Genomic DNA, 18,298 nt, shown 5'->3' with positions numbered 1-18,298 from the left:
GTGCAGTGAGCTATGATGGTGCCACTGCACTCTAGCCTCGGTGAGAGCAAGACGCTGTCTCAAAAAAAGAATGAAAGAAAACACAGAAAAAAACAAGAGGTTTAATGAATGATGTACAGAAAAGCAAATACTTCTTAAATGAAAATAATCTAATAATTCAAGAAAAATAAAATATAAAAATATAAGTCAACTGTAAACGGGATTTTATTAGGGACTAGAAGTGACCAGACTGCTAATTCTCAGAACCACGGTTAACTTTGTGATCATCTTCCCTCATGCTGCCACTCAAGACAGCGACACCTACCTTCTGGGTGCGGTCAACCTCTGACATGCTCTCCTTGGAAGTCCTGCTATCCTCCGTGGGGAAAGCGGCTGCCTGCTCCACGCCATGGCTGTCATCCTCCTCGAGCTCCTCTGAGTCGTCCTCATCTGAGTCCATCTCCAGGCTCTCCCCATTCACGTGCAAGCTGCTGGCACCCAGGTCCTTCTCCCCCTAGAACACGGACAGGTGTACACCCCAAGGCAGGACCAGTGAGCACTGTAAAGAAACCTGCTTTCCCTGAGGAGTCTTGGGTGGCTGGGAGGTGCACGGGTCTGCTGGAGGTGGGGACACATGAAGAGGCGCCCCTGCCACCTGGAGAAGAGCCCAGCTGGCAGGTGGGCTGTGGCAAGGAGGGCAAGGAAGACGGGGAGGAGTCCTCAAAATGACCTCAGACACCGTGTACCGTGCCCTGGGCAAGGAGGGCAGGGAGGACAGGGTGGAGTCCTCACAATGACCTCAAACACGGACACCATTGCCCTTATGGCAGAGGAGCTTTAGAGCCCTGGCACCTTCCTGGGAACTGAGGTCACCCAAATTACTGATAACCAGGCCCTGAACACAGAAACCCATTTCCACACACATGTGGCAAGTCACTCAAATGGGCCTCTTACCTTGGAACCCACAGTGGAATGAGTTATGCTCTTAAACATCTCAATCACCGTCCTCTGTTTTAATACTTTGGTCTTTTTCTTAGGAACCAGGCTATAGGTTCCCATCCTTCGTTTTTTCTTCCGAGATACTGCAGCTGCTAAAACAAAAGGCAAGCAAGCTAAAAAAAAAAAAAAGTCAAAAGGGGACAAGAAAGGAAAAGAAACACCATTCAAATGTTTTTTAAAGGTAGGAGACAGTTTACAAAACTTGATCACGAAAATCACCAACAAACCCCGTCACAACAGGCACACTGCCCACGGGCCATCGGTACAGTAACTGGCATCCTTCACTTGCAATAAATTCGCAGAGAATCAGAAACACTTCCTAGATCATCTGTTCATCTGCTCCATTCACAATAAAACACTGAGCAAACATTATCACCCCACCTTGGAGGCAGGAAAACCAGACGTCAGTGGTGGGCTCTGAAGTGACTTCTCCTCCCAGTCCCCTTGGCTTTCAACACATGGGATGACTACCCTTGAGAAGTCCTCTCACTTTGCAAAATAGACCAATGCGAACAGCATGTGCAGCAGAAGGGACGTGCGCGGAGCCGGAAGAGCCCGGCCTCCCCCCACCACAGGGGCCAAGCCAGGCCAGGCTTCCTAGGACACAGCTCTGTGCCATGTCCACCCCTGCGACCCTGCAGGGGCCCTCTCCCCAACAACAGCCTCCTCGCGCTGCAATCCAGTGACTAAGGGGAAAGACAGTCCCTGGAGCTACTGTCCAGCTCTCTATTCAGACACAAGAGGGTAAGAGGGAGGAGCAAATGTCTGGGGAGCCTGATGCAGCGGTTTTCAAACAAGAGCAGCAGCGAGCATGGGTTCTGGGGGCTCCCAACCCCATTCTGAACAAAGTAGTTCCAGGTTTGATTGGTTTTATATAATCAGACTCTATGACTTTTTTTTTTTTTTTAAGTTCCAGGATTTAAAGAAAAAAACAGATCTAAAATCCACTGCTTTTTGAAAGAAACTCTCCTAAAGGGCTGAGGAAAATAAATCCATTTTGTTTAAAGCTAGGTGCAGCAGCTCACACCTGAAGACCCGGCTATGGAGGAGGCTTGAGGGGGCGGGAGGGATTGCTTAAGCCCAACACACACACACACACACACACACACCCCTCTACAAAATGCAGAAGCAACAGTTGGAAGAAAGTGAATGAGAAGCATCCAAAGCAGGTGGGTCCTGTGGGCCTTGTGACAGCACCACAGGACCTGGGCACATCTGCCCTGGAGTGAGGAGGTGCCTGGGGCCATGGGCACTGGGACACAATCACCCCATGCATCCATAGTATGTTCATGGGGATCAGGCACACAGCTGACATGCAGACACTGGGTTCTGTCTGTGCATCCTGGAACAGGCTGTGCACAAGCCACAAAAGTCCCTTGGCAGCCCTAAGAATCAGAAACTCAACTCACTATCATGATCATCTTAATACTCTGAATAGATATTTTGTGGGGGAGATGAAGGAGGCCTGGATTTAATCAGATAACTTTTAAGTCTCTCAGCTTTAAATATGTATACAATGATTTTTTATTTGAATCACATAGGTCCACTTACATGCAGATTTTTTTCCCCAACCAAACAGGTTGAAAATACAATGTCTGCAAGATGCAAAACCCTAAACACAGAGGTCCAACTTTTAATATCACCAGGTTCTGCAGGGCTGACTGCAAGATTGCAGCATGCTCAGATTTCGGTCTAGGGGAACAGACGAGAGTACTTTCTCACTAGATTCTTTTCCTTATTTCATTTGGTAACCCATGGTTTTTGTTTTTGTTTTTTTTGAGACGGAGTTTCGCTGTTGTTACCCAGACTGGAGTGCAATGGCACTATCTCGGTTCACCGCAACCTCGCCTCCCGGGTTCAAGCAATTCTCCTGCCTCAGCCTCCCAAGTAGCTGGGACTACAGGTGCACACCACCATGCCCAGCTAATTTTTGTATTTTTAGTAGAGACGGGGTTTCACCTTGTTGACCAGGATAGTCTCAATCTCTTGACTCGTGATCCACCTGCCTCAGCCTCCCAAAGTGCTGGGATTATAGGCGTGAGCCACCGCACCCAGCCTGTTTTTTTTGTTTTGTTCTGTTTTGTGGAGACAGAGTCTCACTCTGTTGCCAGGCCAGAGTGCAGTGGTGAGATCTCAGCTCACTGCAACCTCTGCTTCCCAAGTCAAGGGATTCCCCTGCCTCAGCCTCCCAAGTAGCAGGGACTAACGTGCGTGCCACTACGCCTGGCTACTTCTCTGGAATTTAGTAGAGACGGAGTTTCACCATGTTGGCTGGGATGGATGCTCTCAATCTCCTGACCTCGTGATCCATCCTACCTCGGCCTCCCAAAGTGCTGGGATTATAGGCGGGAGCGACCACGCGAGGCCAGTTATTAATATAATGAATCAGATATGACACCTGTTTATAAATAAAGCTTTACTGGTGCACAGCCACGCCCACTGTCTACATTCTGTCTACATCCACTTCCATCCGACAACACCATGACCGGCTGGGACGGGAACCCCGTGGCCTGCAAAGGCGCTGGCGCTTGCTACCTGTCCCCTAGAAAGTTTGCTGACTCCTTTAATAAACTGCAGAGTGAAGACAAAAGAGATAACCCTGAATTTCACGTACTTAAGAATCATGTCAGAGCTGAGCACAGTGGCTCACATCTGTAATCCCAGCACTTTGGGAGGCTAAGGTGGGCAGATCATTTGAGGTCAGGAGCTCAAGACCAGCCTGGCCAACATGGTAAAACCTTGTCTTTACTGTAAATACAAAATTAGGTGGGCGTGGTGGTGGCTGGTGTGTGTAGTCCCAGCTACTCGGAGGCTGAGGCAGAAGAATCGTTTGCACCTGGGAGGCAGAGGTAGCAATGAGCAGAGATCACACCACTGCACTCCAGCCTGGGCAACACAGCGAGACTCCATCTCAGAAAAAATTAAAAAAGGATCACGTCAGGAAGTCTGTCTGCTGGAAACAAGTGAAGAACAGCATCTTATGGCCTCTTCTTACTGGGCTGACAGGTTATATGTGTGAAATAGACGTTAGTTAAGTATAAAATTCGCTATACGTGAGATAGTAGAGAAAGGTCTATGGATGACTTTCAGAAATGTAGAATCTCTTCAGGACCTCAGTGTGTTTGCACTTGTGGCTGAAGCGTGAAGAGAGGCCACTTCAGTGCTGCAGGGGGCCTTCAGCTGTGTCCAAGGTGAGGGTCTGGCCCTGAGCCAGATGACCGGGATTCAGCGTGATCAGGGTCCAGGAGTAAGAAAACTGCAGGACAGCTGGCAGTAAGTTTAGAAGAGGTCAAGGGCCTCTATAGAAGGAGGATTTATAGTCCAGACCTCAAAGAAGAGGGGCCAATGCCCTGCAGATGGGATCTGGCACAGGAGAATCACGGCGGAGAACATCAGGAAAGGGGAGGGGAGAGGCCCTTCAGGACCCTGAGCAGAGAATCATGTCACCAGCTGGCATCTCACAGGATGCTCTGGGAGACCTAAGCATAGGACAGTGTGGAACAGACGGTTCCGGAAAAACAGTGCCAGGAGTGGAAGTGGGCATGGGGTGGGGGTGGGCAGTGCCCAGCTGTTCTGCAGAAAGGCTGGGCTGCTTGGTAGAAGAGGTGTGGATAAGGAAGAAAGGCAGCAGGCTCCAGAGGGCAGGCAAGGTAGAAGGGAGCGTGGAGATGCGGGGAAAAGCAGGTACACAGGACACAGCAGTCTGCGTGGTCACCACCATACTCTGCTGCTCAGAAGGGTTTCTGCCCTCAGGTCACAAAGAGCAGGGCACCACTGGCCTCATGTCTGGACAGCAGCCCCACAGAACTATTCCCTGCCATTGGAGCCACCATCCTCCGTGGTCCCTGCCCAAAAGGTCCACAGAGACCACAGGCCCATTCAGGCTATCTGGCATTGTTCCCACCAACGTATGCAGAAGGCGCAACACTCCAAGCTCACAAAGCAAAACGCAGAGCCTCTGCTCTGGGCATGTACTGTGGTCACTGGGTAAAAAGCGCATGAAAAGCACTGCAACTTCTGCAGGGACCTGCAGCTTCCACCCAAGTGTAGATACCACACACACAGCAGAGACCTGCAGCTTCCAAACAAGTGTAGACACCACACACAGCAGAGACCCGCAGATTCCACCAAGTGTAGACACCATACACAGCAGAGACCTGAAGAATCCACCCAAGTGTAGACACCGCACAAAGCAGACCTGCAGCTTCTACCCAAGTGTAGACACTCAAACTGCTGTAAGACTTTTTACTTTTTCTGGGGTTTTTTTCAGTAGTTAAATACACACACAACAAAATATACCATCTTTATCATCTTTAAGTGCACAGTTCAGTGGTGTTAAATACATTCAAAATGTTGTGCAACTATCACCACTATCTACCTCCACAACTCTTTCCCTCTTGTCAAACTGAAGTTCTGTTCCCATTTAGTCCGAACTCTCCATTCCCTGCCTCCAGCCCCTTCTACTCTGTCTGTCTCCATCAGTTTGACGACTCTAGGGACCTCTTGTAAGTGGAACTGTACCATATTTGTCCTCTGTGGCTGTGTGATTTCATTCAGCCTCGTGTCCCCAAGGCTCATCCATGCTGCAGCACGGGTCCCGGCCTCGCTTTTCTCGGGCTGAGTCCCACTCGCTGTGTGCACATGACACTCTGCGAGCCATTCCTCCCCCAGCTGGCCCTCGGGTGGCTGCCCCTGTTGGCTGTTGTGAACGATGCTGATGTCAACATCGCTGTACAGACGTCTCTTCGAGACCTGCTTTCAGCTCTTTTGGTTTCACAGCGGCTGCACCATTTCACATTCCTACCAGCAGCGCACAAGGGTTCCCATTTCTCCACATCCTCACGGATACATGTCTTCTGTTTGGATAGTAACAATCCTCAACAGGTGTAACGTGGTATCTCATTGTGGTTTTGTTTAACAGTCACCTTATGATTACTGATACTGAGCATCTTTTCACAAGCTTACTGGCCACTTATATATCTTCTTTGAAACAACGTCTATTGAAGTCCTTTGCTAATTTTTTTTTTAAGATGGAATCTTGCTGTCTCCGAGGCTGGAGTGCAATGGCCCTATCTCGGCTCATTGCCACCTCCACAACCTGGGTTCAAGTGATTCTCCTGCCTCAGTCTCCCAAGTACCTGGGCATGCACCACTAGGGAACTGATCCATCAAAAGACACCAAGTCTCATCAAGCCCAATGTGTCTACTTTTCTTTTATTACCTATACTTCTGGTGTCATGTCCAAGAAATCACTGCCAAATCCAATGTTGTGGAAACTTTGTCCTGTTTTCTCCTAACAATTTTATATGTTTAGGTCTTACATTAGGTCATGGGTCCATCTTAGGCTAACGTCTGCATGTGGTGTGAGGTAAGGGTCCAGCATCACTCTTCTGCATGTGAGTATCCAGTTTTCCCAGCACCATTTGTTAGAAAGCTGTCCTTTCCCCTGTTGAATGGTCTTGGCACTCTTGTCAAAAATCAACTGATCATATAACACAAAGTTTTATTTCTGTGCTGTCTGTTCTAGTCCACTGGTCTATATGTCTGTCTTCATGCCAGAGTAACACTGTTTTGAGTACTATCGCTTTGCAGTAGGTTCTGAATCCCTCTCCCTTTCCATATATATATATACACATCATTTTCTAAGACAGGGTCTCACTCTGTGGCCCACGCTCAGGTGCAGTGATGCAGTCATGGCCCCTGCTGCCTTGGCCTTCTGGGCTCCAGCAACCCTCCCAACTCAGCCTCTGGAGTAGCTGGGACCACAGGTGCGCGCCACCACGCTTGGTTAATTTTTTTATTTTTTGTAGAGACAGGGTTTTGCTATGTTTCCCAGACTGCTCTGGAACGCCTGAGCTCAAGCAGCCCGCCCACCACGGCCTCTCAAAGTGCTGGGATGACAGGTGAAAGCCACCGCACCCATCCAAATCTCTTTTTTTTTTTTTTTTGAGATGGAGGCTCATTCTGTCGCCCAGTCTGGAGTGCAGTGGTGTGATCTTGGCTCACTGCAACCTCCACCTCCCAGGTTTAAGCGGTTCTCCTGCCTCAGCTTCCCATGTAGCTGGGATTACAGGTACGTGCCACACCACATCTGGCTAGTTTTTGTATTTTTAGTAAAGACAGGGTTTCCCTGTGTTGGCCAGGCTGGTCTCGAACTTCTGACCTCAAGGGATCTACCCGCCTCAGCCTCCTAAAGTGCTGGAATTACAGGCATGAGCCACCACGCCCAGCCCAAATCTCTATATTTTAAAATCAATATTGAGACTTAAATTGTGGCCTAACATATGGTCTATCCTAGAAAATGTCCCTGGTGTACCTGAGAAGAGTGTGCACGGACGCGCTCTGTGCGTCCATTCAGAGTTGGTGTATGGTGCTGAGTCCTCTATTACCTATATTCTATACAGCTATTCTACACATTATCGATAAGTGGATACTGAGGTCTGCAACTATTACTGTAGTACTGTCTGTGTCTATCTCTCCCTTCAATTCTATTGGTTTTACTTCTTGTATCTTGATGGTCTATCATTCGTAAATGTTTACACAGGTAATTATTGCACCTTCTTGTTGTACTGAAACTTTTTACTATATATTGTCATTCTTTGTCTCTTGTAGCCCTTTTTTATTTTAAGACCTATTTAGTCTGATACTAGAATAGTCATCTTGCTCGCTTTGGTTACAGTTTACATGGACTATCTTTTTTCTTCCTTTCACTTTCAATCTATTTGGTCTTTGGATCTAAAGTGGGTCTCTTACAGACAGCATACAGTAGGATCATGTATTTTTTTTTTTTAATGCATTCTGCCTTAGTCCATTTAGTGTTGTCATAAAAGATAAAGAGGTTTGTGTCCTGAGTCTGGTGGCTGGAAAATTTAATACTGAGCAGCTACACTTGGTGGGGGCTTCACACTCCTTCAGCTCATGGTGGAACGTGGAAAGGGAGCAGGCATGTGCAAGAGAGAAGAAGGAAGAGAAACCAAGAAAGCCAGATTGTTTCTCGGGAACTAACGTATTCCCCTGAGTGAGAACTCACTCACCTGCAGGGGGCGCACTGACCTACTCATGAGGGATCCAGCCACATGACCAGTCACTGCCAGGTGGGCCCCACCTTCCAACACTGTCATATCAGGGATCTGATTTCAGGATGAGCTTTGGTGTGCACAAACCACATCCAAACCACCACACGGCCAATCTTTGTCTTCTCATTGGAAAGCTTCATCTGTTTACATTTAAAGCAACTGCTGAGAATTTACTTCTGTCATTTTGCTATGCTTCCTACATGGCTTACAGCCTTTTTTTGTCCCTCATTTCTTGCACTACTGTCTTCTTTTATATTTAGTTGATTTTTTATAGTGAAATGTTTAAATTCTTTTCTCATTTCCTTTTGTGTATGTTCTATAGCTATTTTCTTTGTGGTTACCATGGGGATTACATTTAACAACCTAAAGTTATAACATTCCAATTTAAATTTATACCAGCTTAACTTCAATAACACAGAAAAACTCTGCTCCTTTACATCTGTTCCCACCCCTTTCATTTGCTGATGTCACAAAATTACATCTTTATTCATGATGTGCCCCCAAAACATAAACAATTCTTTTAAGTGCATTAGTCTCTTAAGTTACGTAGGAAAAATGTGGAGTTACAAACCAAATGATACTAGCTTGCAGACTAATTTTTTAAACGTATTCATCTCTTAGACCTCACAGAAAACAAAAAGTAGAGGTACAAACCATTGTTACAATATTAGCTTGTATAACTGCCCATTTCTTTACCTTTTCTGCAATGTTTACCTCTCCATATGGCTTCAGGTTACTGTCTAGTGTCCTTTCTTTTCAACCTGCTAGCCTCCTTTAAGTATTTCTTGCAGGTCCAGGTCAGGTGGTAACAAATCCCTCAGCTTTTGTTTATCTGAGAATATCTTAATTTCTCCTGTGCTCTCAAAGGATAGTTTCCATGGATATGGATACTTGATTGGAAGTTTTTTCTTTTATCACTCTGAATATATCAAGGTGATATATTCTGTTCCCCAAGTTTCTGATAAGAAATCTGCCAACCAACTCACTGAGGATCCTTGTATGTGATGAAGTCTCTTTTCTCATCTGCTTTCAAGATTCTTTTTGTCTTTCTACAGAACTGTCTCAAGTATAATGTTTCTAGTGGGGGTCTCTTTGAGTTCATCTTAGTGGAGTTCACCAAGTTCCCTGGTGTTTCTAGTCATGGCTTTCATCACATATTCTCTCCTCCCTTTTTACTCTCTCCTTCCTGGACTCCTGCAGTCCGCATTTGGTTCTCCTGATGACGTCCACAGGTCCCTAGGCTCTGTTCACTTTCCTTCAGCCTTTTTGTTTCTCAAACTTGATTATTTTCACTGTCCTATCTTCAAGTTTGCTAACTCTTTCTTTTGCCTATTCAGCTCTGCCTTTGATTTCCTCTAGTAAATTTTCATTTCACTTATTGTACTTTTGAGCTCCAGAATTTCTTCTGGTTCCTTTTTAGGTTTTCTATCACCTTACTCATATTTCCATTTTGTTCATATATCATTTTCTTGACTCTCTGCATATCTTCCTTTAGTTTCTGAGCGTATTTATGACAGCTATTCTAAAGTCTTTGTCTAGGGGATCTGCCATCTGATCTTTTCTGGGAACAGTTTCTGTTGACTTATTCTTTTCCATTGATTGTGTCATACCATCCTGTTTTTTTGTATGCCTTGTAATTTTTTGTTGAAAACTGGACATTTGAATCCAATAATGTAGAAACTCTGAAAAGCAGATTCTCCTCCTTCCTCAGTGTTCACTGCTTTGTTGTTGTTACTGGTTTGGGGGTGTTTTTGTTGTCATTTTTTATAGTTGTAGGGTGTCTCTGTGAAGAGGACGAACCTGAAATTTAAACTTAAGGTCCTCTCATGTCTTTCCTTGGCCTGTGCCTTTCCCTAGGCACATGCAGTCACTTGCTAATTTTCCCCATATACATAGTTGCTTTTGAATGTCCTAGTCTTTCATGTCTGGCTTCCAAAGGGAGAAAACAATAAAAATGAAGCGGGGAGATAAAAAGAGAACTGGCCCTTTATATTTCCTGGCAGTCACATGGAAGAAAAGGCAACTGTGATGACAGGGCCTCTGCGTGCACCTCTGTGATGGGAGGACAGAGCCTCACTATTGGGGGACGAGGTCCTCTTTGCCTACCCTAGCTCCCACAAGCTGCATGCACACTGTTCAAGGAACACTGCACACCCTGCACCACAGGGCTGAGGAAGAGAGTGGGTGGCAGAGCAGAAACTGAAATTAACTGTCCAAGCCTCCCCTCTAGAAGTTGCAAACCTTCAACAGACTCCAGAGTTCCAAAATAGTTACATCAGACAGCTTCTGCCAGTGGAACTGTTGTCTAGGTGGGGACAGCTTCCGCCAGTGGAACTGTTGTCTAGGTGGGGACAGCTTCCGCCAGTGGGACTGTTGTCTAGGTGGGGACAGCTTCCGCCAGTGGGACTGTTGTCTAGGTGGGGACAGCTTCCGCCAGTGGGACTGTTGTCTAGGTGGGGACAGCTTCCGCCAGTGGGACTGTTGTCTAGGTGGGGACAGCTTCCGCCAGTGGGACTGTTGTCTAGGTGGGGACAGCTTCCGCCAGTGGGACTGTTGTCTAGGTGGGGACAGCTTCCGCCAGTGGGACTGTTGTCTAGGTGGGGACAGCTTCCGCCAGTGGGACTGTTGTCTAGGTGGGGACAGCTTCCGCCAGTGGGACTGCTGTCTAGGTGGGGACAGCTTCCACCAGTGGGACTGTCTAGGTGCGGACAGCTTCCGCCAGTGGGACTGTTGTCTAGGTGGGGACAGCTTCCGCCAGTGGGACTGTTGTCTAGGTGGGGACAGCTTCTGCCAGTGGAACTGTTGTCTAGGTGGGGACAGCTTCCGCCAGTGGGACTGTTGTCTAGGTGGGGACAGCTTCTGCCACTGGGACTGCCTAGGTGGGGACAGCTTCTGCCAGTGGGACTATTGTCTAGGTGGGGACAGCTTCTGCCACTGGGACTGTCTAGGTGGGGACAGCTTCCGCCAGTAGAACTGCTGTCTAGGTGGGGACAGCTTATGCCAGTGTGACTGTTTTATAGGTGGGGACAGCTTCTGCCAGTGGATCTGTTGTCTGGGTGGACACAGCTTCTGCCAGTGTTGGAACTGCTGTCTGGGGGGGACAGCTTCCACCAGTGGGACTGTTTTCTAGGTGGGGACAGCTTCCGCCAGTGGGACTGTTGTCTAGGTGGGGACAGCTTCTGCCACTGGGACTGTCTAGGTGGGGACAGCTTCCGCCAGTGGAACTGTTGTCTAGGTGGGGACAGCTTCTGCCAGTGTGACTGTTTTCTAGGTGGGGACAGCTTCCACCAGTGGGACTGTTGTCTAGGTGGGGACAGCTTCTGCCACTGGGACTGTCTAGGTGGGGACAGCTTCCGCCAGTGGAACTATTGTCTAGGTGGGGACAGCTTCTGCCAGTGGGACTGTTGTCTAGGTGGGGACAGCTTCTGCTGGTGGGACTGTTATCTAAGTGGAAACAGCTTCTGCCAGTGTGACTGCTGTCTAGGTGGGGACAGCTTCTGCCAGTGGGACTGTTGTCTAGGTGGGGACAGCTTCTGCCAGTGGGACTGTTGTCTAGGTAGGGACAGTTTCTGCCAATGGGACTGCTGTCTGGTGGGGAGACAGATTCTGCCAGTGGGACTGTTGTCTAGGTGGGGACAGCTTCTGCTGGTGGGACTGTTATCTAAGTGGAAACAGCTTCTGCCAGTGTGACTGCTGTCTAGGTGGGGACAGCTTCTGCCAGTGGGACTGTTGTTTAGGTGGGGACAGCTTCTGCTGGTGGGACTGTTATCTAAGTGGAAACAGCTTCTGCCAGTGTGACTGCTGTCTAGGTGGAAACAGCTTCTGCCAGTGTGACTGCTGTCTAGGTGGAGACAGATTCTGCCAGTGGGACTGTTGTCTAGGTGGGGACAGCTTCTGCTGGTGGGACTGTTATCTAAGTGGAAACAGCTTCTGCCAGTGTGACTGCTGTCTAGGTGGGGACAGCTTCTGCCAGTGGGACTGTTGTCTAGGTAGGGACAGTTTCTGCCAATGGGACTGCTGTCTGGTGGGGAGACAGATTCTGCCAGTGGGACTGTTGTCTAGGTGGGGACAGCTTCTGCTGGTGGGACTGTTATCTAAGTGGAAACAGCTTCTGCCAGTGTGACTGCTGTCTAGGTGGGGACAGCTTCTGCCAGTGGGACTGTTGTCTAGGTGGGGACAGCTTCTGCCAGTGGGACTGTTGTCTAGGTAGGGACAGTTTCTGCCAATGGGACTGCTGTCTGGTGGGGAGACAGATTCTGCCAGTGGGACTGTTGTCTAGGTGGGGACAGCTTCTGCTGGTGGGACTGTTATCTAAGTGGAAACAGCTTCTGCCAGTGTGACTGCTGTCTAGGTGGGGACAGCTTCTGCCAGTGTGACTGTTGTTTAGGTGGGGAGACAGATTCTGCCAGTGTGACTGCTGTCTAGGTGGGGACAGCTTCTGCTGGTGGGACTGTTATCTAAGTGGAAACAGCTTCTGCCAGTGTGACTGCTGTCTAGGTGGGGACAGCTTCTGCCAGTGGGACTGTTGTCTAGGTGGAAACAGCTTCTGCCAGTGGGACTGTTGTCTAGGTGGGGACAGCTTCTGCCAGTGTGACTGCTGCCTAGGTGGGGACAGCTTCTCCCAGAGGAACTGCTGTCTAGGTGGAAACAGCTTCTGCCAGTGGGACTGTTGTCTAGGTGGGAACAGGTTCTGCCAGTGGGACTGTTGTCTAGGTGGGGACAGCTTCTGCCGGTGGGACTGTCTATGTAGGGACAGCTTCTGCCAGTGGGACTGCTGTCTAGGTGGGGAGATAGATTCTGCCAGTGGGACTGTTGTCTAGGTGGGGAGACAGATTCTGCCAGTGGGACTGTTGTCTAGGTGGGGACAGCTTCTGCCAGTGGGACTGCTGTCTAGGTAGGGAGACAGATTCTGCCAGTGGGACTGTTGTCTAGGTGGGGAGACAGATTCTGCCAGTGGGACTGTTGTCTAGGTGGGGAGACAGATTCTGCTAGTGGGACTGTTTTCTAGGTGGGGACAAGGTCCTCTTTGCCCACCCTAGCTCAGGACCCGCCAAACAGTTGGTTCCAAAGGGAGACGGACTCTGCCAGTTATACTGTTGTCTATAGGTGGGGACAGCTTCTGCCAGTGGAATTGCTGTCGAGATGGGTAGATGGATTCCGGGTCTTCCTGCCCCACCATCTTTCTAGAATCCTCTGAAATCAGTTTTTGGTGCTGTGAACCTCTACACATTGAAAAGATACAGAGCAAGCTGCTAACAAAGATGCCAGTCCACTCTGTAGAAAGAATGAAGGCTCACTTAAAGCAATGCTGGGTGCCTGGGATTCTGAATCAGCACTGCCATCCCCAGCCTGGGGCTGTCAAAAAACGCATGCTCCCAACCTTCCAGCACAGCACAGGTCTTCCGTTTTTGACACTGAGGAGTGGAAGGTGCACAGCAGGTACTACAGAATCACAGCCACCCTCAATCCAAAACTAAGAATTACAGCCACACATTGGGCTCTGCTATGACTTCAGCAGTAAAATGCCCATTTGAACCAACATGTGACTCTGCTCTTCTTTCCTGCCTGTGGTAAACTTAAGGGTGTAGCAGGAGGGAAAGAACAGAACCGTCTGTGATCATCACCACAGTAATTAAAAATTAACAGAAAGACAAGACATGAACTCTCTGCCTTTCTTTGATGACCTGGCTCTAACACCCCTCCCACAGCGAGGCCACACTGAATGGCAGGCAGTGGAGTGAGATTGAGGAAACAAAAGTGATCATGGCAGGAGGCAGACAAACTCCTAGGCAGACAGAAGCAGGTCCCCAGTGAAACCTGACCTTCAAACCAAAGGCAGCCTGAAGCCTGAAACCTGGGCTGCCCGTTCTGGCTAGAACCCACAACCTGGGGTGCGAACTTCCTTAATGCCTTTTAGCCAATTGAATGGTGTTTTTCCCAGATCCACCCATGGATCAATCAGCACACACTTCCTCCATTCTGAGCCCATATAAATCCCCGACTCGGCCACAAAAACGGACTACCACCTGCTAGCGGGAGATACTACTTTGGGTCTCCTCTCTGCTGAGAGCTGTTTTGTTGCTCGATAAAACTTTTCTCCACCTTGCTCCCCTCTCCAGTTGTCCATGTAACCTCATTCTTCTTGGACACAGAACAAGAACTCGGGACCCGCCAAACAGTGGGTGCAAACAGGCTGTAACATGCTCCCAGCCAGGTCGCTTAGCTGCAAGCAGTGACGCACTCTGGTTCGCTGAACTGCGGGAGTGAAGAGTGGTAATCACTCTGGGGACCCAAACCTCGGGATTCCTCAAGCCAGAGCTGTAACACTAGAGCTCTCCGAGGTGTGGTGTTCGCGGCTGCTCCATGTGACGACTAGTGGAGGCGGAGCTAGGCCAGCCCCAGAGTGAGGCGGCAGGACTGTGCAGCTGAAAACACAGCCAGCCCCTGCCGTGGGTGTCAAGGAGAGAGCGGTAGCACACTCTCCTACCCATCCCCTCCGGGCTCCACAGTTGCTGTGACTCCGAGTTTTGGTGCACCACCACATTCCTCATCCAGACACCAGAGCCTGCAGCGTAGACTTCTTGCAGTATGCCTCATCCAGCCAGAGCCCTGCACAGAGCCAGAGCCCAGAGCTGCCCACCCACCACAGCAGCCAGCGCCTGGACACCACACCTGCTTGCTCACACGTGCCTGGCTTGCCCATGGGATCTGGGCCTGTAGTACCAGCCGAGCACAGCCTGCTGGACCGAGTGGGCAGAATGGGCCCTCTACTCAAGTAGAAGTGCCGGTGGCCACAGAGGTTTATGGCTGGCAAAGTGACACTCAACGGCTCCTGTAACAATAGGACAGAACCTAAGCAGACTCTGCCTCTGTACGAATGCTATTGTAGAAGGTGTTTGTCTCTCTGCCATCCCGGTAAGTGGACTCTGCACCCCCTGTCCCAGGATACTTGACAGGCCTCTTCTCCACCTGCACTCCTGTCTTTCCAGCGATGTTGAAAGATGCACTGATGTCCCTCACAAGACAAGGTAGTTGTGGGTGCCATGCTCCTCTTAGGAAACAGTTCTGGCACAAAACTACAACTTCTATGCCCACCCTGGAAGGTAGGGCAAGCCCTGGGTGACAACACACAGGGGCAGCTGAAGCTGAGGGAGCACCTATAACCCCGGACAAAGCAGGCAGCTAGCTACTGACGAAGCTCCTCCACAGCATCAGGCCGTTTTACACAGCCCTAGGCTAAGACACTGGCGGAATACCCACTTCCAGTTTACGAATAAGGAAGGGGTGGTAGAGGAAGGGGGCTGTGGAAGGGTGAACTGGGGCCTGCTAAACACACTGGGTACTTTGTTTTAGAAAGCTCTTTTAAAAGATGATGATATAACAAAGCTAAAATAGGAAAAGAAAATCTCAACAGTTTAACAACACTTCAGACATTACTTATAAGCCCTAACATACATGAGCATAACGCCATACTTTTGCAAAACACCAAGTTTAACTGTTTCAAACAAATAAAATTAACTCAAATAGCAAAAAAATTGAGGGTAAGGGGAACAGATAATGACTGATTTTGTTTTCTAACTTCCAGTGAAAAGAACCAGAGCTCCCCTGAGAAAGAGCTGGTTCTGGCACTGGGAGGGGACAAGGCAAGGTGAGCCAGACCATCAGGTGAACCAGGAAGGTCTTGATAAAGATGTGGGCCACGCCCCAGGACTCAGCACCAGCCGAAAGGGGTCACCAATAAACAAATTTGGGACAATCTGAGCAACAAAATAAATAATGATAGGAATAGATTATAGTCCAGATGCTCAAATAAGAGTCCATGAGTCAGTACTTAAAAATAAATATACAGGCTGGAGGTGGTGGCTCATGCCTGTATTCCTAGCACTTTGGGAGGCCAAAGGAGGAGAACTGCTTCAGTCCAAGAGTTCAAGACCAGCCTGGGCAACATGGTGAGACCCCCATCTCTCTCTTTTTTTTTTTAAATAAATGGACAGATAACTGTGTGGATGGACAGGAAAGTGAAGCACCTCCTCACAGTAGCATCTGAAATACTCAAGAGAGGAAATGATGGAGTTAGAACACCACCATTTGGTACCCAGCAAGCAGTACTAGTTGAGCATGTGTCACAGCAGACGCTGAAGTCCCTGATGGGGGGCACCCACAATGCCTGGGGTCCGTCCCCGCAAGACAAGCCATCTAAGAGAAGTAACTTTATGATGGTGGGGTCTGCAGACTCCAGCAGCCGAACAGGACAAAGGGCCACCAAAATTCAATTCCTAAGGTCACTTGCCAGTCAGCTGCATGGCTCCACGACTGGCACCCAATCCTGGAAACACTGGGCAAACCCAGATCACACACGTCCTACGAAACAGCTGGCCTGTACTCCTCAAAACGCCACATGAAGAGAGACAAAGAAGGCTTAAAATGTTTCCGATTAAAAGAAACTAACAACACATCAACTAGGTGGCCGAGGCTCCAGGACCAGACTTGATGTGTCCTTTGCCCTAGAGGACAGGAGGGCATGGGCAATGCTGAGCAGGAACTGGGGTGGGGAGCAGCATGGCAGCACACCTCCTCCCGGGATGTCTGCACTGCAGTTACCTAGGGAATGTCTTCATTTCTGGGGACGCTACAGTTATTCTTAGGAAATAACATCAGTTTTCAGGGGTAAAGGCACAAAATGTCTACAACTTATGTTCATATCTCAGGAAAAAAAGTTAGACACGGGGGGGCAGGGGGTGTGGTCGTGCCACATGGTAAAATGAGTCAAGGGCACACAGGACTCCTTTGTAAAATTTTTGCAACTTTGCTCAAAGACTGAAAATACTTTAATAAAACATATTTTTAAAGTCCAGACAAAGACAGACACCTGTAGCCAGGTGATCGTCCCCAAGTGAAGCCTTTCAGGCTGACCCCCAGGATTCACCAGGGCTGATAGGAAGGCCCTGGCATCTCTCTGGGACAGCACCAAACACACATCCCATTTAGAAGCTGAGGATGGTGAAAGCCCAGGGAGCTCCGACATGTTGCTCATGCTGAGGTGCCGGTGCCCACCCAGCACCTCCCATAAAAGGTCCCCGGTAAGGAAGCAAACGTCCATCCACTGCACATAGAAGCTGCTAGCCCAGGAGAGTGAGGAGTCCGCCCAGAGCGAGTGGCTGGCGGCAGAGCAGCTGGAGCGGGCGGTGGGCCTCACCCTGGGCCACAGGCTTCCCCAGCACACGCCAGAGTTTCCAACGGCACTTCACCTACACAGCAGGAAAGCTTCCCAGTCCAGGGTCTCCTCCCCAAACACACCAAGTTAGTAAGATACTAGTAAAGAGAACAGTCTTCATCTTGAGAGTGAAAACAAGCTAGGAAATCAACGGCGCATTAGACAAGGATTTGGAGAAGAGGGCAGGTGCACCTCCTTAGGCACACAGGTGAGTTCTGCAGAAGGGCCGCTGACGCCAACAGTCATTCATCAAGAGCCACAGGCACTTACAGCCACACACAACTCTCACCTGGCAAGAAGCAGGCTCGAAACACACATTCAAAGAGCAAAGACAGTTGCTGGGTATCCCTTTTACCTGTCTGTGATTTTGTGGTGGCCATGTAGCATTGGTTCTGAGGTAGCGACGGATGAAGGGATGGGAAGGGGGGTAAAAGCTGCTGTCGTCCAAAGTCAGAAATGTTTTTGTTGATCTCCTCTTTTGGTTCCTTATGATCTCTAGCTTCTCGAACTTCTCTGGGGTCTTTACTGGCTGCATGCTTCAAAACAAAGACAGTGAATAACTATAACTGTGCATAAGCAGATGGTCATTGAAATAACATGCAACCAAAATCACAGTTCTTCTCCCCATTAACTCCCCATAACTGAAAGATGAGATGCAATGGAGAGAAGAGAAAGTCTCAGGTGGAAACAGCAGGACAGTCCTCACAGAAGCCCCTGGCACTAAGACATGTGTGCCTAGCTGCCCTCGGATGGGTCAGGTCAGCACCCACAGGCTAAGAACAGCGTTCACAGGGCTAAACATAAGAAGGAGGAAGGAGGGGCAGTGACCACATGTGGTCCACAAAGCCCGAAACATTTTCTAGCTGGTTCTTTGCAGAAAAAATGTTCCAACCCCCGACTTAGGTAATAAATTTACTAAGCTAAAAAATACCCAAAATGGGCAGCATCAAAACCTCTCAAAAACTGCTTTCCCAGTTTATCACAGCTACAACTTGCAACATCCCCAAATGGGATTTACTCCACAGCAGGC

The 18,298-nt window shown here is 49.0% G+C and overlaps 1 protein-coding gene across 21 annotated transcripts in view; it reads right to left on the bottom strand.

Annotated features, from left to right (window-relative positions):
* The window catches only part of EHMT1 (euchromatic histone lysine methyltransferase 1), a 220,536-nt gene that overhangs the window by 91,397 nt on the left and 110,841 nt on the right, over window positions 1-18,298 (bottom strand). For 9 of the 21 annotated variants that reach the window (XM_078333148.1, XM_054238466.2, XM_054238465.2 and 6 more), the window contains 3 exons: window positions 17,624-17,804; window positions 934-1,091; window positions 305-493 (listed from right to left, as the gene is read on the bottom strand). In XM_078333148.1, the coding sequence (XP_078189274.1) occupies window positions 305-493; window positions 934-1,091; window positions 17,624-17,648 (372 nt within the window). In that variant the 5' untranslated portion in view covers window positions 17,649-17,804. The remainder of the gene's footprint in view (window positions 1-304; window positions 494-933; window positions 1,092-17,623; window positions 17,805-18,298) is intronic. The other 12 variants (XM_078333144.1, XM_078333143.1, XM_078333137.1 and 9 more) reach the window with 2 other exon arrangements.

The sequence above is a fragment of the Callithrix jacchus genome, chromosome 1 (genome assembly GCF_049354715.1).
Source record: "Callithrix jacchus isolate 240 chromosome 1, calJac240_pri, whole genome shotgun sequence".
Taxonomy (NCBI): domain Eukaryota; kingdom Metazoa; phylum Chordata; class Mammalia; order Primates; family Cebidae; genus Callithrix; species Callithrix jacchus.
Note: the sequence above shows the minus strand (reverse complement) of the source record. Positions and strands in the feature narration are given on the sequence as shown.